This window comes from Falco cherrug, chromosome 1 (genome assembly GCF_023634085.1).
Source record: "Falco cherrug isolate bFalChe1 chromosome 1, bFalChe1.pri, whole genome shotgun sequence".
Taxonomy (NCBI): domain Eukaryota; kingdom Metazoa; phylum Chordata; class Aves; order Falconiformes; family Falconidae; genus Falco; species Falco cherrug.
In genome coordinates this window covers 82132412-82159396 of record NC_073697.1, presented here as the reverse complement: position 1 = coordinate 82159396, position 26985 = coordinate 82132412, and the positions used below count along the sequence as shown (strand labels likewise).

Sequence of the window (26985 nt, the reverse complement as noted above, 5' to 3'; positions counted from 1 at the left end):
CAAAATTTTCTGGTGCAAGTGCCAGCTGAGTTTTGCACAGGTGGTGTGGCCCCAGCTCACTTCACATGTTCATGCTGTGCCTTTGCTAGCATAGCGTCGCGGGCTGTGGCTGCTGGGAAGGGCAATGCTCGTGTGGCTCTTCAGGTGTCAGCTCGGATGTGGACTTGCTTAATGACTGTTTCACACCTAAACTGCTTCGAGGCCGTAAACCGCATGGCTGCAGTCACGTCTTGTGTCAGCGAAAGCAAGCATTCAGAGCCAGGCTTTCTCTGCACAAAGACCGGTTCTGTGTCTGCATCAGAGCCACGACTAACTTGTAACCGGTGTGGATAATTGAGAGTTTTCTGTGTGTTTATTACTGCTATAGTAAAACCTCTAAGGAAATTAAAATTCATGTTTTGATGAAGGATCTGGACAGTACAGTAAATGTGATTTTACATTTTGTTTTTTTAGCCTATGTGTTAAGTGATTATTTTCCACTCTGTGTATAAAGTAATGTAAGGAAAAGCAGTGTGTGGCACTAGAACTAATGAGGTTATAGCATGTGTATAACAGGCTGTTATGATTTTGGTGTTTTTTTCAACTTATTCGTTGATCTGTCAGCTTCAGTGACTTCCTTCAACCAACAGCTCCTAATTTTCAAAATTGGAAGACCCTACCGTAAAGCCTTGAAGCTGTCTTCTTTTCTCTATAGAAATAGCTCGTTTATTCCTGCCTACTGATGCTCAACTGAGACATGTTTTTGTCCAGCACAGAAGTTTGCCTACTGCTTATGATTGATTACTTAAATATCCTTTTCAGGAAGCTATGACCTAAAGTTCTTTAAGAGTCCAGGTAAACAGTAATTTCTATTCTTTGTTCATTGTACTGCTGACTTTTTGCCAAGAACTATAAGGGGTCAAAGCAGCAGGATTTACCTCATTAGGATTCAACACGTTCTTCCCTGTTACCTCGTAGTTATCTGTTTCATTTTAGATTTGGCTCATTCTAGCTTAATGATTCTGAAGACTCTTACTGGTGTTTTTTCTAAAGGTAGTCACAGCACAAGTTGCTTAGGTGACCTCCAGTTCTTAGTGAAGCCAAAAAGTCAAGGCCAGGTTTCATCCCCATGAGAGTACTAACTGATCAAAACCATACTATGCAACAGTCCAGAATAACTTAAAATTTACTTCCAGCTTTTGTTGTGAATATAGTTATGCCTCACTATTAGGGAACAGTCCTGTAAAGCAAATCTGCTTCAAATGTTCACAGCTAATTAAACCAATTTTCTGTTAATCTGCAATTCCCCATTATAAAACAAACAGTAAGCATAGTTTATGGATAATTTATGCTTGTTGGAAACTAGATTTTGCAATATAAATATTTAGATATACTGGATCTTCAGAATTAGGTTAAACATATGTCTTAAATTTAGATTCGTGACAGCAATAGCTCTGTGATGACTTTTTATAGAAAATTTTTAATATAATTGTTTCATTAACAGTGTGTAGTTCATCAATTATGAATATACGATAAGCTCAAAGTCTACTAGAGAGGTTTCTGGTGATAACTGTGGGTTATTTCTGTAAGTAGCTCAAACATTTTTTGAAGATCCTAATAGATTTCTCTCCCAGAAGTATTGTTCTTAACTAAAAAGTCACAAAACGGGACAGAGAAATAGAAAAATGTCAGTGGGGCACAGTTACTGGGAGTAAGCGCCTGCCTATGTTGCTTGTCACCTACCAAGCAGTCTTGGTTTCGTTCTGCCTAATTGGCAGAAATAGGAAGATTGACCTGCTGCTTCATTTTCAGAAGAATTTTTAACATATTTACCTACTGCTTGATGGATGAAGGCAAGAAATTAATTATTCTGTACAAATATAGACCAAATGGTGAGTCTAAACTCTTAGCACTGAGTTTAAATTGATGCCATGCTGGGAATGCTAATGATTGTTTCCTGTTAGTTCTTTATCTTGAAAGAAAAAGATTTAGATTTTGGAATGCATAATTCTCACTACTATATATGAAATATTTTATGATAGAAATTTTCTTTCAAATCTTTTTCTTCCTGACAGGTAGGGCAATAATGAGTGAGCATAAAATATTTCACGTGTTGGATAGTAGACTACTTACTAGAGCTGTTTTGTTCTAGTGTGGTATGTTTTACACTGCAAGCCTGTGATAGCTTTCTGCTGATCTGATAAATTGCCTGGACCGATTAGTGGCTGTCAGTAAAGTACATCTATATAGTGTCATCGTAACATTTAATTAGGTTTATATAATCTACATCCCCTGACATTACTGTGGTAACTGCTGGAGAAGACCCTGATTAGTAAACTCCCATAGTGTTTAAAAGGTGAGCTTGACATTTTTCTTCTCTGTACATTTTGATTATTTTACCAGTCTCTGTATGTAAAAAATGTACATCCTAGTACTTCCCCCCTCCCCGGCCCCCAGTGTGGGAGCAGTTGGTGGCAAGCAATGAAAAATGTATGGTTTTACACTTTTGATACCATGCCTCTTCCTACTTCTGTTGAGCATATATGAAGCAAAATGTATTTTAATTCCCAGTGTTGTTTCCATTTCAGGACTTTTTTGGTACTCTTGTAACTGTAAGGACTAGATGGTGCCTTCAGTAAAACTGTAAAAAGTGTTTCTTCTGTGGTAGAGCCGCTTACTGCTCCACTGCAAAGCGAATTTGAGCTGGCACCTTCATTCTACATTGCCACTTGTGGGCTTTTTACTTGGTGGGGAAAGAACTTTCTGGGATGAAATTTTGCATATATGATAACAGAAAGATGTATTTGTTTCTGTCTGATGCTGGAACTTTAATTTAGGTGTAATTTTTTTTTTAAAGTGAAAATAGAAACTGTTTTAGTTGATGATGTGATCATAGATATCAGGTAGAGGTATATTCTTAATGCAAATCTATTTTCTATTGCAGCCCATGAAGATATTTTAAATGCGTAATACTAATCTGTGTTAACAATTGTTGTTAACACTTTAAGCAAACTGCAGTCCTGTGAGTTGTCAGTAAAGACTTAAGTAAATACAGGCATAGGGTATCAATATATTCTGTGTCTGAGAATAGTCTGTCCCTTCCAGAGGACACCATGTTGTAGCAATTTGTTGGCACAGATAAACAAATTGTCATTCTAAACATACTGGCACATCTCCTCTGTCAGCCTTGGGAGGTCCCGATCCTTCAAAATGGACATGGCTTCAGCAGAGACACAAGATTTAACAGACTGTCCTTCACCTCTTAACTTGACCGTAAAGATTTGCAAATTTTGTATGTGGATTAATGAGCTCTTAAATATGCACGTTGAAGTTCAGCTATAAGAAAGTGCCCAAACACCGCTGGTGTGTTGCAGTGGATGTTCCTTGTCCCACTGCTTCGCTTTATTACATGCTCTGCGCACGTTTCATTTTCCCACATCACAGATGAGCATGTTTGGCCCCACAGTTTAATTATCCTGTATACGCTTTTCTATTTGTCTTTCACTTATTCCTATCCACTTCCACCTGGTCATCAGGAGTCTGTCCTAGATCTGCTACACCCCAGATACTGCAAAACCTGAGGGAGGGGAGGGGATCTTAATTTTGTGCTTGGAGTCTTAAAATTACTTCTTGTAGCCATAACAAGCCAGTCTGTATGTAATTACTTTCACCAGCAGCTTGCTTTTTCCCCCCTCAAAACTTCTTGAAATGCTCCTTAGTTTTGTGGGTGGCTGGCCTGCAGTTAGATGCAACATTTACTTTCGGAGTTACTTTCTTTTTAGCTCTGTAAATAAGCGCTAAAGTTGAATATAGGCCAACGACTTCCATGTGCCTTTGCATTCATCTCTGTTTTCCATTATTTTGTGTTTCCTGAGGCAAGCTTGTTTTCTCTGGCGAAAAACAAGGGAATAGGGTCCCTAATAAAAGCTTATTTTCTCTGGCGAAATACAGGGAAAGTGTCCCTAATAAAACCTTATCTGTTGGGCTACTACTTAACAAGTGTGCTCTCAGCTCGCTCGGGCATTTGGGGAAGAGAGGGTGGAATGGCTTTGGGAAATAGCGTACTTACTCCACTTAGCTCTTGGACACTTGTAGCATGGCATATACTTCAAAATTGTACGTAAGTCCCCTGAAAATGTAGTGAAAATGGTTTTTTTCAAGTTATATGGATCTGTAGATGTGCTTTCGTGACTGCTTGCTTACTCTTGTAATGTATTGGTTCTAGCAGCTTGCCAGAATTTTGTTGGTGAAATTCTTATTTATTAACTTTTTTTAACAAACATTTCTAGATAAATACATTTTTCTGAAGAGAATAAAAAACATTAGTGCTAGAATGGAAGGTTGCTTTCTTGCTTTCTTCAAATGAGAGAGCGCCTTCATGTAACCATGCTGTGATTAGAGATGTATGTGTATGAAAATAAATGGTACAATAGAGAGCTAGAAATGTCAAAGCACTACAAACCTTAATTAAACCTTAAAGAAATAAAAAAAAAAGTCTGAATTCAGAGTAAAATGTGTAAATGTCTAAATGTCAAAATGAATAAAATTTGAACTTCAAGGAACTGGGCAGCTAATGAGAGGAGGCATAACCTATGTACCGTCTGAAGAGGCTATTTTGTGTAGGGGAAACGCTGTATATTTCAGTGATAGGGAGATTGGTGCCGAAGGCAGAAGCAGACAAGGGTTGGAAAGTGAAAAGAGAGAAATTTTCAAAAAAAACAGGAAAAAAAATAGTGCATTGGGAAAAAGAGCTTAAAAATCCCAGCAAGTACAGGAGAGATGGTGTGCGTGAACTGGTGTCTGTCAGGGCTGTGGAAGGCTTGGGTTCCAGATCCCGTGGGATCAAAACGTGGTTACCCTTGAGGAGGCATGTCATGCAGGTCATCAACAGTACAAGGTGGCTTTGGGGGGCGAAGGCTTGTCTGTGTTCTGCCCCAGCTGTAGAATGGAGAGACAACACATTCGTCTCAGAGAAGATGAGAAAATAGTTAATTGAAAATGATGAGGTGCTGGGGTGTTACAGGGCAGGTGCATGCTAGCTGCGTGGGGATAACTCCTTAACTGGCGCTGCAGAGCAGCTCAGGTTGGCGCTGAGCTGAGCTGAGGAGGCGTGCGGCGGCCTAAGGAGGTTTCCAGCACCCTGCCATGGTTCCTGTGAGGGCAAGGCTTACGGCTGAGCCGTGGAGCTGCTCTTCAGCACAGCAGTGACACAGCTTTGGGAGCAGGCCCCTCGCACGGGACGGTGCTGTGTTACGCTGCTGTGCCAGCCCATATCCCACTGCTGCCGGGGCATCTCCGCGCCTGCACCGCTGCGTACTGCTGCCCCGGCGCCAGCGTGCAGAGCTGCCTGAAAGAGAGGAGTATGAAGGGTAGTATAGTCACAGGAGCTTGTAAGGGCAAGGTGACGTTGTCAGAGGCAGAGATCAAACCTCCTGGGTGGTGCAGGATGAGAGCCGGCTGCCTGAGCTGTGGCACCGCAGCCACGGCAGAACTGTCATTTTGTGTTCACCCCATCGCTACAGGGTGCCTGGCAGCAACGCTGTGCCATCAAGCATTGTGGTCGTCTTCTGCTGTACACCCAAGGTCTCAGTTTTAGAACTTCACATTTTCTAAGTAACCTTGCTAACGTCATCGTTCTTTGGAAATACCTGTGAGAGCTGGATACCTATTTTGAGCTTAGTGTTATTTTGAAATGGAAGGGAGACACTGATGCTGTGCTAGTTTTACCCTTTGATTGGCAAACACAGCAAATACTATGTCTTTGGTATTTTTTTTAATGGTTTGTGAAGAATAGCATAATATTTAATGTTTTGTGAAGAATAGCTTGTTACAGATGCGATATGCTTGTGCTGTGCGTGAACCTTAGCTCCCTGACAGCCATGGGGGTTGTGGTTATAACTCCATGTCCCGCACCGTTTTCATTTCACAAACAAGCAAACCCCAATATTCTCAATGGAAAATAAATAATAAATTGTTATGGTCTGGTAATATAACATTTTTATTTTTGTTCAGCTGTCAGTACCATTAATCATTTGCTGTCATATTCCGTTAGATAATTTTATAAAACATCGGTTTGGTTGGATTGGTTTCTGGCTGAACTTAGCTTATTTTTCTTTTTAATAGATAGTGTTTGTAAGGAGTTTACTCCTGCTCAGTGAGCAATATTGGTCATATGCACCAATAAGAAATTGTAGGTATCCTGTGACTGATTAATAGTTTATTTGAGTGGTAGTTGATAGAAAACTCAGTGTGAACTCTGGAAACTGAGGTGCAGCTATTTTTTTGTTAACTACTACAGACGTGAAATTAGTTAAAAGGTGAAATTTGATATTCTCTTGGAAGGTGCTTGTTATAACAGCTATTAAAGTTAAGTTGTATGCCTTATATAAAAAAAAGCCTGCTAAAAATTTTGAATGTCGTCGTTCATTATGTTGTCATTGGTGATTAACTGGGTATACTACCTAATAAGTTGATATGAGTCAAATTATTTGATGAAAACTTATGATAGATCTGCTGAAGGCAGAAAATTAGGATACCTTTTTAATAAAGATTAAATAAGCCCTTTGAATTGTTGCTACTGCTAAACCAGCTGAAGTATGCTATTGCAAGTAATCCTTTTCCATAGCCCCCCCCTTCTGATACATATTATGAAGACAGTGACTTAAGACCTGACCTCTGCTATGAGGAAATCACGACAGATGGGCTATTCAGGGTTTTTCAGGGTAAACGGATTCCAGTTATTTAAGTTATAAATAATTACTGGCCTACTGGCCTAACCCTGCAGTTACTGGTAACAGCTTAAATAACTAGCCACTTACATAAGTATACGTTAACCTAAAAGCTAATAATTATGTGAATAAACTTTTGAATAATATTACTCTGATAATTTTCAACTGCAGTTTCCAGAAAAAAATACAAAAGCAGGCCTTTGAAGCAAACGCGTAGGTACAATGGTATGACTAAAATAGCTGAAATAATACTTTATTTAAATGGGGTCTCATTAGACAGTAATAATGACTGTGACATAATTATTGGAAGCAATTATTCTTGTCACTCGGGCTGCTGTCAAAAAGTAGATCAGGAAGTGCTTGGAGAGGTCAAGTAGGAAAAAAAAGTTGAAGGGTTCTGTAGCTCTTCTAGTTTTTATGTTTGTAGTTAACTTAGTGAAATAAATTGAAATGTTTTACCAAATAGATATTAAATCTGGAGAGGTGCCAGAAGATTGGGTAAATATCAGTATGGCACTGAAATTAGCGGAATTCTTAAGAGTGTCTTCAAATAGACTCAAATTAAGCCTGAACCTAATTTACCGTAGGACTTCTGAAAAAAATGAGGCAAAACATAAAAGCCTAAATAATACGAAAGAAATGTAATTTAAAATGTTAAGCTACTACTCACCATTTGATGAGCATTTATTTAATGGTAATGCTTTTACACTCTGGTGGTTTGGGAAATAAAGCAGAGTGTCAAAATCAATAATGAAATACTTTTACATAAAACACTTGTTTAAGCAATGTGAATTTAAAAAAAAATGACAATAATATATAACTACACTCTCTCATCCTTAGAGTCAGCAGAGAATGCATCCAGAAAATATGCTGTGTGTAATGGACTTTATTATTCTCAAGTTTTTTGTTAAGAAAAGCTACTTTTGTCTTCATCTTCATATTTTACTTCAATAGCAAGCTCTGCCTAATTCAAAGCAGGTTTTATCTTACGCTATAAATATACCCTTCTTAAATAAATCACATAGGAGTGAGGGAAAGCTTGGCAAGGTAGGCTTTTCCTTTTACATGTGCAGAACAAAGTTTGTTAATGACTGACTTCAGCTGCTTATGTGCTGTGTGTTGGGATAACTGCATGCGTAACTTTGAGTTAGTTAATGCTTTACCTTCTTGTGGATTTTTTTATATGTTACATTTTCTGCTATTTCTATGGCTACCCTGAAGAATTGTAGTCTGCCAGGTGCTCAGTGTGATTTTAACACGTGCACTTACTGGTCATGGCTTTATTGTTGATTGAAGCTTTGGTTTAAGCCATTTGGCAATCACGTATGGTTAAATATATGCAAATTCACAAAGCAAGAAAACCCATGTACTTTGTTCTTGTTTTCAAATCTGTTTGTTTCAAGGCCATTCTTTGCTTTACTTGGGAGTTTGGTACATCTACGTGGAGAGGTCCCGAGGGAAGGATGAGGCATGCTATTGCCACTCAACCTGTAGGCAGGAACGTGCCAGGAGCACACACCATTGAGTTACTGTTGAAAGCTCTGAGGACAATTCAATGGAAACAGCTAACACTGGATGAGCAAAGCATTCCCGAGAAGAGTAGCTGTGATATTAAGATTAAGAAACTTTCAGAAAACAAAGTCATATTTGATGATGGTATAGAAGTTATTTATTAATACAGTTTGAAAATAAAGCGGAATTGAGTTCTGCTTAGGCAAATACAGATTTGGCAGTATCTACCTGTTGAAAGATTTTTTTTTTTTAGAACTATTAAATCAGTAACCATAAATATAAGTTTCTCCTGATTTTTCAATACTTTCTTCTTGCAGTCTTCACAAATGCAAAGAGGTAGAATTACAATGCTAAAAAATTACTGGGGGAAAAAAAACCATCTGTCATAGTTTCTCTAAAGAGCCTTGAGTGATTTAAAATTGCTTTCTGGTTTACACAAGAGATACTTTTCATGGTGAGAAAAAAAGTGTGACTATAAAGACAAAACAAACCCACACTTTTGATATTTCTAATAACCCAGAAGACTATTTTCTTCGAAAGCTTTGAAAGCTTTCCTGTCACTCTTCAGGTGCTATAGCTATGGAATGGTTAGACAAAGCAATGTTCACTGCAAGTCATCTTAAATTGATTTATTTTCAATGATTAAACTGTTTTAAGTCATAAGTGAAATCTGGATCCTTAGTTAAAATAAAAAGGAATCAAAATATTGAAGGGCTAAGGACATCTTAAAATGCATATTGGCAGTGTAACAGAAAAGAACAAAACATAGGTTGGCTTTAGTTGGAAATAATTATATGGTTAATTATGGTACAGTGGCATCAAAATAGCCGCCTTACAGTCTCTGAAAATTGATTGGATAATATAGGTAGTCATTTAAGAAGATGCTGTAGTTGACACTTTGCAGGCTTAAATAAATAATTGAAGCGAGTTCTAGCGAACTTGATTATAATATAGTTCTAATACTCTAAAGCCGGGTGCTGATACTGTGATTATGTTTGTAAAGAGCTGCCGAAGTGACATCCTTGGTAATCATAATTAAGTTAAATGACATCTCTGATTTGTCTTTACAACTAGGGGAATGCCTTGACATGTGCATAATTGGGTTTACTCTTCAACTAGTGCCCTAGAAGCACTTGTGAAATCTGTCATTAATGAATAGGAGAACACGTCTGCATTGGATGCTTACATCCACTTAATGCAGCGGTGTTTGATTGTTTATGTCCAGTAGCTATACAAGAAAACTGGTATCATTAGAGTCTTGATTGGCACTGTCATTCTAGGTGTCAACTGAGTAATTTGTGGGCAGGGGTGCTTGTTTTCTCTTGGTCTCTGTGGGTTTTTTAATGAGGCTAGCACAGTAGGTGTGTATTTTAGCTAATTGCTGCAAGTATTGGTCAGGAAGATAGCGTTTTACTGGCTTGGTGGCTTTTCAAGCTACTGACATTGTAAGTTATATTAAGTGCTGAACTCAAAAAATTATTCCTCATTTTGGAGGGGCAGATGGTACTCAGTACTTCTAATGGAAAAAAAGAAAAGATCGTTACCACATTTGTATGTGGAAACAATATTTTTTTTTCTCCCTGACTTTAAAGAATCACCACCAAATTGTATTGCGCTTCTGCACCTGTTGGCACAATCACATATATCCTAATATGACTTTTTTTTTTAATATAGAGGTAATTTTCAAACTTGAGGTTGAGCTGCTTATTTGTAACATGCAGATTTAGAGTCATTATGCTGTTGTGCTATGGCTGCGCTGAGCTGTCCTTGTGAAACACAGCAGTCGTAGGATGCTGAGTAGCTGGGTGAGAAAAGCCTGTTGCTCAGTTGTGCCACAACAATAGCGCAAGCTATCAGAGTTTTCTAGTGCGTCCAGCCCATGAATTTTACGTTTGTGTTCAAACTAGAATAATTGATTGGAACTCACAGCTTGATAAGACTCAGACAGGAGATACGCAAAGAACAACAGAGACTGCATTTCTCTTACCAGCGCTCAGCATTGAAGGCTATTTGCATTTCAATATTCCTGCAGCTCTGCTCCTGGAATATTTTGATTATCTGCCAAGTCATGCAGTGTGTTTAGTTGCTAGACAAATACCATCACTTTGATTGCTGTTGGGAATCTTCAAACACAGAGAACAAAACTATTTAGCTTAGATAAAGAACAGTATGTTTTGTGTTCACTTTCCTGCTGGTCTATGGTAGCTGTTAGATCCTAGTAGGGACTGAAAAAACAGAACGTTCTTATGCATTTCATCTTAATGAGCCTTTCTTGAGGCCTTTGTTACCTGAATCTAATTATGTTCCTGAATTAAGCGTACCGATCTTTTTCTCTTGCCAAATTAATGAGCTTTTTTTGGAGCCATTATGCTTTTATTTCATATAACTGTCTAATTTTTAATACATCATCCTGAACTAACCCCCTATTTATTTAATATTGTGCGAGATGTACTTGAATCTATAATTCTGTATGCCTCTTTGCTTGCCTAAATTATAAGTAAAAATTCTCTCCCCTGAAAAGTATGAATAAAATTCTTTTCTTTTAAAACAAATTTATAAGGGATGAATGAAGATTTTTTTTTTTAAAGGCAATGTATTTGAAGTGGTGGTTCTTCAGTTGTATGAGCAAGTGCAAAGTTCTCCTTTCAGTTATGATCTGTAGAGTAGTAGTCAATATTTTGATTCCCTCGGGCAAAAAAGAAGAATGCAAATGTTCCAAAAGGTTCTGCACCCCAAGAAGAGCAGAACAGACTGTAGCTATAATCAGATGATTCCCTGTCTCCACAGGCACAGGCAGTATAGAAAGGGTTCATGGATCACTTAGTTGAGGGGTGATGATGGTGTCACTCTTGAAATGGTCTCCTTGCAGATCCTTGGAGGACTGTTCCCTCAGGTGGATGTCACGCACTGCTCTTGGGCATCCACTCTTCACTACACCTCTGGTTCAGGTAGACTCTGCGGAGCTCTAAACTAACGTGTTTGTTTGTAGAAGGTTGTAAATCTTCAGATCCTAGATTTCTTGCCAGCTGATATAATAGAGGATCTGCTGCAAATTGTTAAAATGCTGTATACCTGACTCAACTGTGTAGAAACTCATAATGTAATGACTTCAAATAGTTACCTTTGTCATACCGAACTATGGCTGTTGCCTGGAGTTTATGGTTCTTTGTCAGTTCTAAGTACCAAGAGTATCCAGCTGTGCAGCAGCATTTTGTGGAAGATTCTGTAGCCTCAATAATTTTTTTCACTTCATCTGTGATCAAACTCAGACTGCGTATAACATGCTTATATGTGATATGTAGAGTTCTGTTCTCAGGTTGAATTGGCTTATACCCACCCCAAGTGTGAGGAGTACGCACTAGAGAGGGAGTTTGCATTACTTCTCTACACTAAACAAATCTCTGGAGGGATTTGCTGTAGACTGAAGCATGCAGCAATTTAGGGTTTTTTCTGCTAAGTTAACTTGAAAATTTGGTAGACAATCAGAAACAAAGTAGCCTGACACATACAGCTATATTAAAATACAAGCCTAGAAGAATGATAGCAATTAATCAGAGGTAATAGAATATTGGAGTCTTCAGTGAAGACCTGAAGCTTCCCCTCTTAATAGGTGATCAAGAGTGAGTGTGGTTGTACCAAAAGAAGCTTTGGCTAACTACTCATTTGAGCAGCTGCTCATCAGTAGGTGTAGCAGACTTTTAATCTGACCTTAGAGCTCTAGGAACTTGGGAACTATATTGTTTTATTCCTAGGGGTCATTTCAACCGCTTATCTTAAATATGTTCATTTTACTGCCTTTGCAAAAAGATGTTTGTGTGCATTTGGTCCGGAGAAGGAAGTGTAGGAGTGACCATGTAAAGATTGGGGTTTGGGGTTTTGGTTTTTTTTTTCTCTCTTGTCCAGTCTTGGGACAATGGTCAGGAAGTTTTCCATCCAGTGTTGTGGAGGGAGAGAAATATTTTTTAAATAATGATTTAAATGTTCTTTTAAAATCACATTGAAGACTTTCTTAAAGGTTATATATTTGAGGGTTTTTTTCAGGTTCATATTCTTTCTTCAGGGAGGAACCAAAGCAGTAAAGTGCTCCCAAGCAGTGAGCTGCACCAGCTGAACGTGTAGCCACGTGGTTCACGGTGTGCGTTCAGAGCTGCTTCACCTCAGTGAGGTCCAGGATCTTTTCAGACATAGCAAGCCAAAAATTTATACAAACATTTCTGTGGGCTGTGATCTTTATATAATATTTTTCTGGGACTGACTTAAAAATATTACTTATATTCCAAATATGCATTTTGGTTTGTGTTTTTAATTATTTTTTAAGGATTTTTTTCCCTCTAGCCAGCATTAATCTCTAGTTTCCAGACATTTGCACAAAAAATGCACAATAACTTACTGATCATGGGGAAAATGCAGTTTAGCAATTGTAGCAAATGGAATCTGCCCATAAGTCCTGTGTGTAGTAAAACGTTTTGCTAAAGAGTTACTTTATTGAGTTTACTGACAGAGAACCATTTCCCCAGAGCTGTTTACCTATCTGTGAAGGTTCAAGTGGCCTGAAAGATGGGCTCGATGTCTGTTTCTACAGACTTCACTTGTGAGGTGTAAAGCAAGTGGTACCTCTTTGCCCAGCCCCAAGCACAGTCCTACAGAGAGCAGCAGCATTCATCTGCTGGACTCGTCCCCTTTCACCTAGCTTAACAGAGCTGACCAGTGTCATCCCCGATGCTGCTCCCCTTTCTCTGCCTGTAAATTCCACTTACACAACAGTGACGAACTGCTGTGGTGGGTTCTGGAGCAGCAAAAAAAATGGGTTGTCTCATTTTGAAAAGTCTACACAATACTGACATACTTTCTTCTTGAAACTTTGAATGAAAACCAGGAAATTCCAGGGACAACGGAATAGTTTTGAAAAGGCATTTTACTTTGTCAAAAGATTTTATGTGCTCGTATTTAAAAAGCAAAGGGAATGGGATGGGGACTAGTTTAAATAGCAGTGAGACTCCACTGTTGTTTCAGTCCTGTTTAGTTGGTAAATAGTATTTCAGTATATGATGCAGAAATCACCTAGAATTTGCAGTAGAAGGTTGACAAAACAAAAATTCTGGTTGGTTGTCTCATACTAAATGCTTATCTTTCCAAATTGTGGAGGACGACTCATGCATATGCTTGTCCTTCTGATACTTTTTCTCATTCTCCAGTTTCATTTAAGGACTTCATGGCATGTTTGATATGCAATGGAGAGCATTTAAAACATGGATTCATTTTTTATGTCTGTGTACAGGTTGCTTAAATGCACAAACTGTTCACTGCTACTTCCTTTACTCTTAAAAACAACCAGTTTGGTATGTAAAGTTCTGCTAGTTGCATTCACAAAACTGAGGAAAATAAACAGTCTTGTAGGGCCTGTAAGACAGTGGATGCTCTGGTCCTGTGGAACTCTTAATGGCTGCTAAGTTTGTGACAATGAGTTTAGTTTGGTGCTTCAGCTGGATTTCTCATTGCGAAGCCTTTGCTGGGTTGTATTCATGCTATGGAGGACCAAGTTCTTGTAAGTCTACAGCTGAAATTTTTTATAAAGGAAAAATGGGTTTGACTCTGCAGACAGGTGCAGTGGCAGCCTTCATGTTACTAACGCTTTACTGGCATGTATTTTTATCTCATGTTAAAATTTCAAGAGACTGAAAAATCAGTAAGAATCAACCCATAGACTCACTCATCTAATCATCTCCAGTGCAACAAACCTAAGGCTGGCTTCCACTTATTCCTTACTATCAGTTGTGTGAGGGTCTGTGGAGAATTACAGCTTTGTGCATTTCATACTTTGAGAATCATATATTAACAGTAAGTGCAGAAACGGTAGAACTGTACTTATTCAGGAAGGAACTGTAGTTAATCAGAACCCGGGAAGACAAAAGCCTGCTGTAAACGCAAGCATGTCTTGTGTACTGCAGGGAGATGTACTGCAGAAAAAATAAGCTTACTTTACAAGTACATAACGTTCAGTGGCATTGAATAGGTGCTGCTTTACCGTGTAAGGCTTTCAGCATTAACTTCAGTACCGAGGCACCCATCCGCTGGCCTGGCAGGGGTTCGCGTGAGGTATGCTGCCTTCCGTGAGCTGAGGTCAGAGGTGTTGCTGACGGGCAGCCACAAATTTTCGTGAGCATGGACTGCTGTCCCTGCCACTCCTTTGTGGGCAGAAACGGCACTGCAAGCCAGAACCTGGGCAGAATCGAGGAAGACCATAAAGCCCTGAGGGTGCAAGTAGAAAATATTGGTGCCCGAGTTACCTCTTCTTCCATTTTACCAGTAAGAGGAAGGGGTGCAGCCAGAAATAGGACTATAATGCACATGAGCTTCTGGCTTTATGGCTGGTGCCATCATGAGGGTTTTGGCCTCCATGACAACAGGACTTTCTTTGATGACTACAGCCTGTTAGGGAGCGATGGGATCCACCTTTCTAGAAGAGTCAGGGGCATCTTTGGCAGCAGGCTGGCCAGCTCAGTGAGGTGGGCTTTGAACTGAAGGACTTGGGGAAGAGTCCAAAGTGGCAATGCTCACACCATCACATCTAGTGGAGGAACAAGCCAGGCCAACCAGAGCAGCGATAAATGTTCCTTAGCTGCCTCCCAAGATGAGAACCAGAAGGCCAAGAATGTCAAGGGTGGCCACGGCTGTGGTGGATCCACTTACCTCCCTCCTGGGAAACCTGTGTGCTCAGTTGCCTCTCTGAAACGCCTGTGCGCCCAGGTACAGTGTGGGAACAGACGGGAAGAATCAGAGATCTGCGTGCGGTCACAGTTGCAGTAACAGAGACATGGTGGGACAGCTCGCGTGACCGGAATGCTGTCCTGGATGGCCACGTACGTTTTAGTTAAGGCAGGCCAGCAAGGAGAGGTGCTGGAGCTGCTCTTTATGTGAGGGAGCAACTGGAACGTATCGAGCTCTGCCTGGGCATGGATGAAGAAAGAGCCAAGGGCTCACGGGTAATGACTAAGGGATGGGCCAACACGGGTGACACTCTTGTGTGTGTTTGCTCCAGGCCACCTGATCAGGAAGGGAAAGTCGATGAGGCTTTCTACAGACCATTGGAGGCAGCCCCCCGATCACAGGCCTTGGTTCTCATGCAGGACTTCAACCTCCCTGATGTTTCCTGGAAAGACAACACAGCTAGGCACACACAGTCCAGGAGGTTCCTGCAGGGCTCTGATGATAATAACATTTTGATGCAGGTGGTGGAGGAGCCAATGAGGCAAGATGTGCTGCTGGACCCTGTGCTGACAAACAAAGAAGGGCTGGCTGGGGATGTGAAGGTTGGGGGCTGCAGTGACCACGAGATGGGTGGCGTTCAGGATCCTGTGTGGCAGAAGCAGGGCAACATGTAGCATTGCAGCCCTGGACTAGAGGAGAGCTGACTTCGGCCACTTCAAGGACCTACTTGGAGGAATCCCATGGGTTAGGGCTGCATGAGGTAGGGGGCTCCAAGAGAGCTGGTTAATACTCAAGCACCGCTTCCTCCAAGCTCAAGACAGGTCCACCCCCACAAGTAGGAGATCAAGCAAAGGGGGGCAGGAGGCCTGCATGGCTGAGCAAGGAGCTTCTAGCAAGCCTCAAACACAAAGAGGAAGTTTACAGGATGTGGAAGAAGGGACAGGCTGCTTGGAAGGAATTTAAGGATGTTGTCAGAACATGCAGGGAGGCAACAAGGAGGACTAAGGTGTATTTGGAATTAAATCTGGCGAGGGAGGTCAAGGACAAGAAGAGCAGCTTCTTCAGGTACATCAGCAGGAAAAGGAAGACCAGGGAAAATGTGGGCCAGCTGCTGAATGAGGTGGGTGCCCTGCTGACCAAAGGACACAGAGAAGACAGAATTACTGAATGCTGCCTTAACTTCAGTCTTTTCTGCCAAGGCTGGCCCTGAGGAATCTCAGACCCTTGAGACAAGAGAGGAAGTCTGAGGAAGGAAGACTTTGCCTTGGTCAAACAGGATCATGTTAGAGGTCCTTTAGGCAAACTCAACACCCACAAGTCCATGGGCCCCAATGGGATGCACTCCCAAGGGCTGAGGGAGCTGGCAGATATTGCTAAGCCATTTTCTGTCATCTTCAAAAGGTCATGGAGGACATGAGAGGTGCCTGAGGCCTGGATGAAAGCCAGTGGCACTCCAGCCTTTAAAAAGGGCAAAGAGGAGGACCAGGAAACTACAGGCCAGTCAGCCTCATCTCCATTCCTGGAAAGGTGATGAAACATGGAGGTCATCTTGAAGCATGTGGAGGAAAAGGTCACCAGGAACAGTCAACATGGGTTCACCAAGGAGAAATCATGCCTGAACAACCTAATGGCCTTCTGTGATGGAATGAGTGGCTGGGTAGACAAGGAGAAAGCAGTGGATGTTGTCTACCTTGAGCTCAGGAAGTGTGGGTCAGACGAGGGGACAATGATATGGATTGAGAACTGGCTGAGTGGCAGAGCTCAGAGGGTTGTGGTCAGCAGTGCACAGTCTAGCTGGAGGCCTGTAGCTGCTGGTGTTCCCCAAGGGTCAGTACTGGGTCCAGTCTGGTTCAATTTATTCATCAGTGACCTGGTTGAAGGGACCCTCAGCAAGGTTGCTGATGGAACAAAACTGGGAGGAGCGGCTGATACCCCTGCAGGCTGCGCTGCCACTCGGCGAGACCTGGACGGGCTGGAGAGCTGGGTGGAGAGGAACCTCATCAAGTTCAACAAAGGCAAGTGTAAGGCCCTGCACCTGGGGAGGAACAACCCCACGTACCAGCACAGGCTGGGGCTGACCTGCTGGGGGGCAGCTCTGAGAGGAAGGACCTGGGAGATCTGGTGGGCAGCAAGTTGCCCATGAGCCAGCAGGGTGCCCTGGTGGCCAAGGGGACCCTGGGGTGCATTAGGAGGAGCGTGGCCAGCAGGTCAAAGGAGGATGTCCTGCCCCTCTGCTCTGCCCTGGTGAGGCCACACCTGGAGTGCTGGGTCCAATGCTGGGCTCCCCAGTTCCAGAGGGACAGGGAACTACTGGAGAAGGCCCAGCAGAGAGCTGCAAAGACAGTGAAGGGACTGGAACATGCTTATGAGGAAAGGCTGAGAGAGCTGGGGCTGTGCAGCCTGGAGAAGACTGTGCATATAAATATATTAAGGGCGCGTGTCAAGATGATGGGACCAGGCTCCTTTCAGTGGTGACCAGTGACAGGACAAGGGGCAATAGGTATGGGAAGTTCCATCTGAATGTGAGGAAGAACCTTTTTACCTTGAGGGTGACAGAGCACCAGGACAGGCTGCCCGGGGAGGCTGTGGAGTCTCCTCTGGAGATGTTCAAAGCCCACCTGGATGCGACTGTGCAACATGGTCTGGGTGACCCTGCTTTAGCCAGGGGTTGGACTAGATGGTCTCCAGAGGTACCTTACAACCTCAGCTGCTCTGTGATTGTATATATGTTCCAGATCTCTTTATTCTGGTGCTAACCTTGTTTGGAGTACTAGGTGCTCAATCTGGTAGGTTAATCTTTTTGTTTATTATGATTTATGATGTTATAGAATAGCATGTTTTAAATTAAAGAATGTTATGAACATTTATAATCTGGTTTTCTTTATAAACAAGATTATAAATTGTTTCAGGTGCTGTGGAGAAAATTGCTCAAAGATATTTTTGTAATTAATTAGCAAAGTTTTGCACTGAATACCTACATTACCCGTTTCAACTGGGGAAAATAGATTATGAAATTTTAAAAATACTTACGAAGCTCTCTAGCATTTAAAAAAATCCGTCTTACTATTGCTGTATTTCCAGAACGTATTAGTGTTACTGAAAAGGTATTTTGTTACTGTTACAAACTAAAAATAAGTTCACATTCAGTTTATAGTTGGCATGTAGCATTTATTGCTGGTGTGTATACATTACTGCTTGCTGTTTACAGTACATCCTAGTGTAACACTTCAAGACAAGTCAGGTATTTTGGTGTGTGTGGGCGTGAGTACATACATGTTTGTGTGTTTTCACGCTGTTGATTTGTATTTTATACCCACTACTGCTTTAGGGCTGTTTCTAGTTGCTTCAGGAAATACGGGATATTGCATCCAAATGTTACATGGGTTTAGGAATGGTGCTAGTCTCATAGTTGTTTTGTTATAAAATTCCTTTAAAATAACACTTCTTAAAATTAAAGTGACCAAGTTGAGAAAAATTTAGCATGGAGAGAAGGCACTGAATTTGCTGATACTGAAGTAGTATTAATGCATGTAAGGTGTGCTGAAAATGCATAGTTCTTTTCTAACCTGCATGGCATAACCCTTTGGAGTCCTTGAAATAAACATGTTCTTCTACAAATATGTTTATTATCTTGTTTAGATATAATGTAAAGAGCTGTTTTAGAGGTATGCATCCAGACACATGCACGCAATACATTCAAAGTGTCAATGTTTCAGGGAATCTAAATTATTTTCAGAATTTCAGAAATTGAAAAGGGATAAGTGGAAGGAGAAAATGTTGGGCTGGTGCCAAGCGATAGCTCGTAACCCTCACAGACTTCCCAACAGCACAAGAACACCCGAGGTCTCAGGTGATGCTTCACATAACTCTTCTTTGGTGAGTCAAAAGCTGCATTTCATGATGGTGGCATGCTCAGATGAACTTCAGAGGTGTTAAATATATTTTTCAAAATGTAGTGTTTGCCATTGATTGCATTGCCTCAGTGTGTGAAGCCCTGTGACGTTATAGCTGTTTACACTTTCTATTTGCTATTTTTTTCATCTTTTATGTTATGCATGGTCCATTCTGACTTGCATGCTATGTCTGTAAATCAGTGTTGATGTTTTGTGAATGGTAAAGTCTTTAAGCAGGAAATGTCCTAACCCGGATTACTTACATTCTTTATGATCTTAATCAATGCAATGGCATTCGGTCCCTGATGAGTACAGGTGGATGTTGTCTAAAGGTACCTTGTTTGCTCTTCGCTCCTCCCTGTAACAAGGATAAAGTATAGAATGTCCGCACTTGTGTTAGACAGCTGGATTTTAAAGTGGTCTTCATATATTTAACAGGATGCTGCTAGAGACGGTTGAGTTTCTGCATGCAAAGCTGTTGATAGTAGATGTTCAGGCAATGTAAAGTTGACAGTATACATAGTGGAGTTATCATGAATTGTATAAAGTTGAATAAAGTGACTCATTGACAAGAATTTTAATCCTGCAGTTTCTTGCTCTTTGAAATAAATCCATTAACATCAGTAGACCTCCCCAGGTGAGTAAGAACTGATACTTGAATGTAAAGACTTCACACTGCCCCACATGTAAGAGCAAAAATTGTCTATGTACTTGTTTTTCTTCAACTGTATAGACATTTTCAGACTACAGGAAAACTGATTATTTAAAACATATTCAGTTAAATATGCCTGGTCCAGTTATATCATTAAGTTTAAAATAGGCACATTTTCCTGTCCTAAGAAGCATGAGATAGGAGGAAGTACTGCCCTCCAGTTGCTGAAACATAGACATGATATCTAAGCAGAAAGGTGAATAATTGTTTATAACCACTGTTGAAATGTGGTATTCCAAAATGTGTGAGGAGAGTTGTAAGTTACAAGTGAAGAGGCAGTGGTCTCTTTGAAAGTTGAAGTTCTGGTGAAAAGAAGTGCCCCTACTTAATGTGGTAAAATTTTCTTGTTCAGTGGTAGATTGTATAGAATACAAGTTTCTGCTAAGCAAGGGAACACAAAAAAAAAGCAGCACTAAAAGCTGTACATTTTAGTTTACTGAATATCCTAGATTATTATTACAACTCACTTTCATTTGTAATTCTTTTGTTGCTTTTTAATCTCCTTTTATTTCTTTGCAAGAAATAATGAAAGAAGAAGTTTCACTATATTATCCCCTTATTTAATTACTATTGATATCACTATGACTATTTTTGTTCTAAATTGTATTTAATTACTATTCATATTTAGGTATTGCTAGTGGCAGCTATTAAAATATTTAGATATGTGGAAATTGTCGTTTTCATTTCTGCTTGACTGCTAGTCAACATTCAGTTTGGTTTTATATTCCAGAGATAAGCATTCCAATCTACCAGATGGGATTTAGAAATGATGAACTGGGAATACAGTTATAATACTTGAATCAGTAGAGTTGGCATGTTTTAACCTTATTAATATTAAAAATATTAATCCACTATATTTCTCTTCTGAAGTAGATATTAATTCAGACAAATCTGAAGATGTTCAGATTATTCTCTACAGGGTTTTTTTTCCTTTTCTTGAATGCAAATTCATATATTTTTCATTTTTCCCTTTCTCTGATTTTTGCTAAAGTTGTGGAAAGCACAGTAATGTTGTCTTCCTTAATTGAAAAGAACCCAGATCCTGAAGGCTTACAATTCTGTGCAATAGTATTTTCAGTTTTTTTGTCTTCTGAAAGGAAAATGGATATAATTGAAAACATACAGTTTTAAATTCTTTCTTCATGAGTCGCTTGTCTTCATACTGACAGTATCTATTTATACTCTGAATCTGTAAGCATATGTATGTATGGTTAGTTCATACGATTTTGATAGGAATACATAAATATGTATTAAGATTGATTAAGCAATTTGAGTAGGAACAGTTCTATGTCTGCTTGTCAATGCTCAGTTTCTTGGGGTCCTAATTGGGAATCTGAGCATTATCACAATCCATGTTCTTAATAGTTACATACAGACAGCCTGTTCTGTGTAGGGTATGGACTGGTCCTTCATTCATAACATTAAACACATGAAGCTAATGGGACACGAGCACGTACTTCATGGTAATTTATATAGCACATGCAACTTTTCCCTGCTGTATTCCCTACTAAAATTGTGGGTGAATATATGTGGAAGTATGGTCATGTGAATAACTAGATAAATTGTGTTTGTACATGCAAATGAAATTTAGAAGTCATGGTAAATGATCAAGCATCTAATTTAAGTCTAAGGAAGGATTATTTTATATGCAAGCAAACGATACCATCTGTTTCTCCCAGAGAAAGTAAAACATGTTTATGGATTACCTGTGTGACATAGGCAGATCCCAGGCTTCCAGGTCTGATCTACAGATGTTGACTGAGCAAGTCAATAGTAGTCAGTGATCATTCCAAAATGTAGTTAAATAAACAATGGGAAGTGCGTTTGCTGTGGTTTAAGCGGGGCAGACAGTTCAGCCCCCCGCAGCCGCTCACTCACCCCACCTCTGTGGGTTGAGATAAAGACAGTTTAGTAGGTAAAGTAAAAGATGCTTACACAAGCGAGGCAAAACAAGGAATTAATTCGCTCCTGCCCATCAGCAGGTGGCAGTTCAGCCACCTCCAGGAAAGCAGGGCTCCATCATGTGAATTGTTACTTGAGAAGACAAATGCCATCACTCTGAATGTTCCTGCTTCCAGTTTCTTCCCCTAGCTTTTATTGCTGAGCATGACACCGTATGGTATGGAATGTCCCTTTGGTGAGTTCCGCTAAGTATTTGAAAGTTCAGAAAGGTGTAGGAATGATTTATCACTAGATGATCTTTAAAGGTCACATCCAAGCAAACCATTCCATGATGCTGTGATCTTTATCTAAACCCCAAAATCTAGTGCCAGAACAAGAAAGATCTCTTGAGCTGAGCTTTTTAAGTGTTTGGCCGCCTGATTTTCATTAAGGGAGTGTAATTCTTTGCTAAAAATCCCATTAAATAGGGTCCATCTAGGTTTCCCTTAACATTGCTAGCCTGTTACTGTTCATCTGACAGAGTCTGAGGGGGTGTTTAAGATCTGTATTTTAATTTGTTATAAGAAAATTGTGTTGTTTAATCCTCAGAAACTGCATGTAAGGGAGAAAGGAGTAATTAAGAATATGGAGTTGGTTTAATCTGAATTATTTTCCTATTTGCATAAATATTAGATAGACTTTATTAATTAGGCTGTAGAACCAGCTAGGAAATCCCCAGTACCATGCCTACAAAATTCCTTATAGACAGTGCTTTGGGAAATTGAGTAGTAACTTTAATATAGTAGCCAAACAATATGTATATGTGAATCAAACTGCGGAAGAGAGAGATTCTATAAATGTAATTTCAAAAGAGGCAAAATTATTCATCCAGTAGAATAAATTATATGCTGTTTAAACCTTCTCTTAGTCTGTACTTCTAGAAAAATAAAAGTACAGCTGGGTGCAGCATGTTGAATTACACATTGAAAAAAGGGCCCATTGAGAATATAACCTTTTGTGATTCAGGTGTGCTGCTCTTGGCTTCTCTGTCGGGTGGCTGACAGAGCAATACACAAGCTCTGCATAAATTTCTGAGGGGAGAGGAGGGTCCTAAAACTTCATGTTCTCTGGTGCTACATATCCCAGCTGGGCTAATTCCCTCTATTCTTCCAGGGCTGAGAAGTTCTATTCTTAAGTGTTTGGGTGTTTCTATTTACTTCTCATGGACATTTTGTAACTTCTGCAGCATTTCAGTTAAAGCTAGCATTTGTTCTGATATTCTTGGGCTAAAGTTTTTGTTGCTGTTGTTTGTTGTATTTGATTCACCTCACCTGTTTTTCTTTCCTCAGATGCTCTAAGACCTTTTGAGAAGAGATTTATTTAGAAACATGTTCTTTTTTAGCATTTTACAACAGGTTTCTTTTTAGATTTTTATTTAGCAATTTGCTTAGTATCTGTTAATATTAAGCCATGGAAACTTTTCCTTGTGATCTTAGATGTTCCATATTGGTCTCATCCTTCTGTATGATGCTGCATGCTCCCCACCAGGGCAATTGCTATAACTATTTATTGCTTTCCAATTTACAGGATCAGCCTAAGCTGTCCATGGCCCCAGTAGCCATGCCACCCTAGGCCAGTCTTATTGATTTTCGTGATGTTTGAAGCCAATTAGCAGTCATTACCTGGGTTACTGTTACCTTCTACATTCTCACCACAAATGTTTTATAAGGGTGTAACGTTGTTAAGAGTTCATTTGTGTTTCTTCCTGTGCATACATAAGCCATTAGAGCAGGACAGATTGTAGGCCAAAGCTTTGGGGTAAGTGTCCCCTGGTGCTCAGTTTCTTCCTTGGTGCATAACAGCATCATTTAATAATTTAAAAGCACGGCAGATTGAATCCTTTGTTCTTTTCCTCTTTTCCCAAAATATTTCATACACCTTGTTTCTCCTAGCAACGAGTGTTTACAAGATTGATTGAAATTATATCATAGAAATTATTCATTATTTATTTCTTTTTTGCATAGTCAAAGCTGTCTTGTTAGTCTGTTTCACTTAGGAAAAAGATCCATCTTTTAAGTGTAGAATTTAAAATGTATTAACTTTTTATAGTTTTGGAGAGAAGAGTTATGTCCCACTACATTAGACTTCTTTTGACTGAAAGCTCGAGAATTAATTATCTAGTAGTTTTTAATATGTCTATAAAAAACTGTGTAAAGCCTCAGGTTATATGATGTAGTTATAGATACTGAAACAAAATGGAGATTACCAGATCACCATTCAGTTTCTATCTGGAAAATAAGTTCTAGAAAATGAGAAAACCAGACAGGGCCAAGTTATTAACCTAAGTTTTTTATAAGGTGAAATGGGTTATTCTCATTTTAGCTCAGCAGAGTCTTCAGTCCCATCATTAACTGAACACCTACACTGTAACGGGGAAGCCAAGATGACAGGAAGCATCAAACAAACGTCTCTGCTCATTCATTTATTGCCAGAGTAATACCAGCAAGGAAAGCTATGAAAGCATATGATGTTAAAAAAAAAAGGGGGGGGGGGGGGGAGGGGGGAGAAGAGGTAGAAGATGATTCTGCAACATTATCTTGTAAAAAATATCATGGTAATACTAAACGTTTATGTTAAATTGCAGGTTTACATAGTACTCCCATTCCTGAGGGTCTGGATTTTTTGCATGGTATTTTGCAGTCCAATATTACTTGAATTACTGCTTGAATTGAAGATCCAGAAACAGTTTTAAGATAAGCTCTCTACTCTGCTGACTACTACGGTCCGTGCAATTTGGTCCTGTAAACAGAAATGTGTATGCATAATTTGCTTGAAGGGTCTATACCGATACCGTTGGCATGCTTAAAAGTGAAGTATGTGCTTGTGCAACAGCAGCATTGATAGGAAAGGGTAAGAATCAGGATTTCCTTCCTATTTATTTGTTTGTCTGTTTCTACCCTGGTAGTTTAATTTGTACCTAATTACATAAATTTGTGCAGTTTCCGTAAATCACTAAGTGGTTTGCAAAGTAATTATTCCTGCAAAATACACTCTAGAATATTCCAAAAAACATTAAGTCGAAAATGTTATGTGCACGCATAGAGGCCATTCCACGGATTTGTATTAGTACCTAAGTTTTGCTACAGACAGGTGGAAGGAGAAAGCAGTAAACTGCACGAAGCGGTACATCCCTAATGTGTTCTGCTGTGCTATTCTTATTAAGAAGATTCACCTTCCCAACGCTACAGGTGATTTGGTGTGTGTTTTGTAGTGTAGGAGGCTACGCAGTGTGCACATCTCTGCACCCAGCTGTTCTAACACGGTGAGATGTTGGTGTGGTGCCATCACAGCCCAGTTTCAGCCCCTGTTCCCCCCAGCCTGCGGGCTGGTGTCCCCAAGCATGGTCAGCCTACACATAGCAGGACTTCCTTGTGAGCACCTCGTCCTCCTTGCAGTTCTGTCTGGTTCTTCCGTTTATCCCACAAAACGCATGCTGTGCCACAGAGATTAAGTGGGGCCTCTTCAAATTTGCAGCACTTATGAGTTTCCCTTTTTATAAGGTTTTGATGGAGCACTGAGCTAGGACAGGGTCCGGGGATAAATCAGATCTTCAAATAAAAGATAACCTTTATAAGCAGATTCTTCCAAAAATACTCGGTGGGAAGATTCTGAAATCTGATGTTATCGCTCTGTTTTACAGTTGGCAGCATCACTTGCCACTGCAACTGCAGTTGTGCTGTCCCCTTTACAGCACACAGCAAAAAGTGCTGGGGTGAGGAGCTGAGGCAAAAGAAGGTTCCTAATCATTGTGTAGGTTGAAGTGCTGACCCGAGTGGTATGTAACTTCCACGTAACTTTGTGATTTCAGCCTCGTTAATGTGAACTAACAATAACACTCAGGATAAAATTTCATGTACAATTAAATCCTTAAAGAGCCAAAGGGCTTAGACCTATTCTGGCTGATAGTGGAAGGGTTAAATAAATTAGAATAATTAGTACAAAGGAGGAGAGGCAAATATGGCAGAGAACCTAGTGGCATTCAGGAGATGAATCGGCAGGTAGGCTGAGGCTTAGTGCTTGTTCCACGGGGTGTGGAGGAGGTAACGGCAGGAGCCAGGTACCTTAGGGCAGTTCCAGTGGTGTTCAGGTCTTGGTCTTTGAAATGCCAGTCCTGCCAAATTAATGAAAAATGGGAATGTGGTTGAAGATGGCCATATGTGGGTGCTGACCATATCACTTCTGTTAACTGTGGACTGTGAAAGAAAACTGCCTGTGACCTCATTAGCTAATTACATCTAGAGTTAATCTCTAATTCCCTCCCCTTGTGCTTTGAAGAAGTATGAGATGGGAGTAACAGGGTGAGATTAAGGAGGGAAAATTTAGGCTGAAGGTGAAGAACGTACTCTTGACAATGAAATGTCTTAGGCTGCGATATGATTTTGTACCGAGTGTTGTAGGATCTCATGTCTGTGATCCTTGAAATTGGGATGGAAACATCTGCATGTGATACTTGTCTTAGGTTTTTTTCTGTGCATGTGGTTTTTTTCCCTGCTTCTGAAAGAAGTACATCCTGTTTTTCTTGGCCTGATAATGCTTTATAAAATCAATGGTATGAAAGGTGCAACTGCTGTACTAGCCCAGTTGGTTGACTTATGATTTGTCTAATCATTAAGCATTGTTCAAATAGGAGTGTTTAGATTTCATTCTTTCTGAAGGTCTATTTTGTGGTAAAGTATCTATTTTCTATTTCTGTGCCTCGTACTTCAGGGTTTTTTTCCTTTTTCAGTCTGCACCGACAGTGACAGTATTTACTTCTTAACCATGTAGGTTGTTATTCATATAACTGAGATTTTTTTTTTAATAAGGTATTTTAAATAGGATCTTGTGTTTGTCTACTTTACATTAAGAGAGGCACCAAATGTAGCCATGCTTTTAGCATTTTTATACCCAAAAGTTAAATACTAGTTCTCTTTAATGGTGGGTAAGGGAGAAAAATAGTGTCTTTTTTTCTGTGACTTTTTTTCTCTTTTCTGTTGTTTTGGAAAAAGAATTTTCTGATGTACAGCATAACCATGATCTGACAGAAGAGGAGGAAAAGCATGACAAAACCTGATTTCATAGATATTTCAATGTTTCAAAGAGGAGGTCTTGTTTTCCATTTATTTTCTATTTGTGCAGAAATGATACACTTCTATTTTGAGAGGTGTTTGTTATTCTTAGCTTTAATTTTGTATTTATTTCATGTACAAGAGTTATGCTTTAAGGTGCACTGAGGTGTGCTTTTGTGTGTGGTCCACATCGTTATTCTTCAGGCTGTAAGTGCCTTGTTCTAGCAGTATGTAAAGGTGTTACTAAATGTACTCGGAGTTTTATTACTAAATTGGAATATTGTACTTTTTTGCTGCTGTGAGAGAGAAGAGAGATTTTTCATCTTACAGAGATGTTTGGGGTTTTTTTTCCCCCACTTAGAATTATAGAATCTTTTAGCTTGGAAAAAACCTTTAAGATCATTGAGTCCAACTGTAAACCTGACGTTACCAAAATGGAAAGTTTCCAAGATCGATTAAATTTT

General features: G+C 39.9%; 1 protein-coding gene across 5 annotated transcripts in view; it reads left to right on the top strand.

Annotated features, from left to right (window-relative positions):
- The window catches only part of MARCHF1 (membrane associated ring-CH-type finger 1), a 258944-nt gene that overhangs the window by 133990 nt on the left and 97969 nt on the right, over window positions 1-26985 (top strand). For 3 of the 5 annotated variants that reach the window (XM_055701239.1, XM_055701253.1, XM_055701225.1), the window contains exon 3: window positions 18664-18803. The exons of the other annotated variants lie outside the window; for them this stretch is intronic. In XM_055701239.1, coding sequence (XP_055557214.1) covers window positions 18702-18803 — 102 coding nt within the window. In that variant the 5' untranslated portion in view covers window positions 18664-18701. The remainder of the gene's footprint in view (window positions 1-18663; window positions 18804-26985) is intronic. 5 annotated transcript variants of the gene reach the window in all.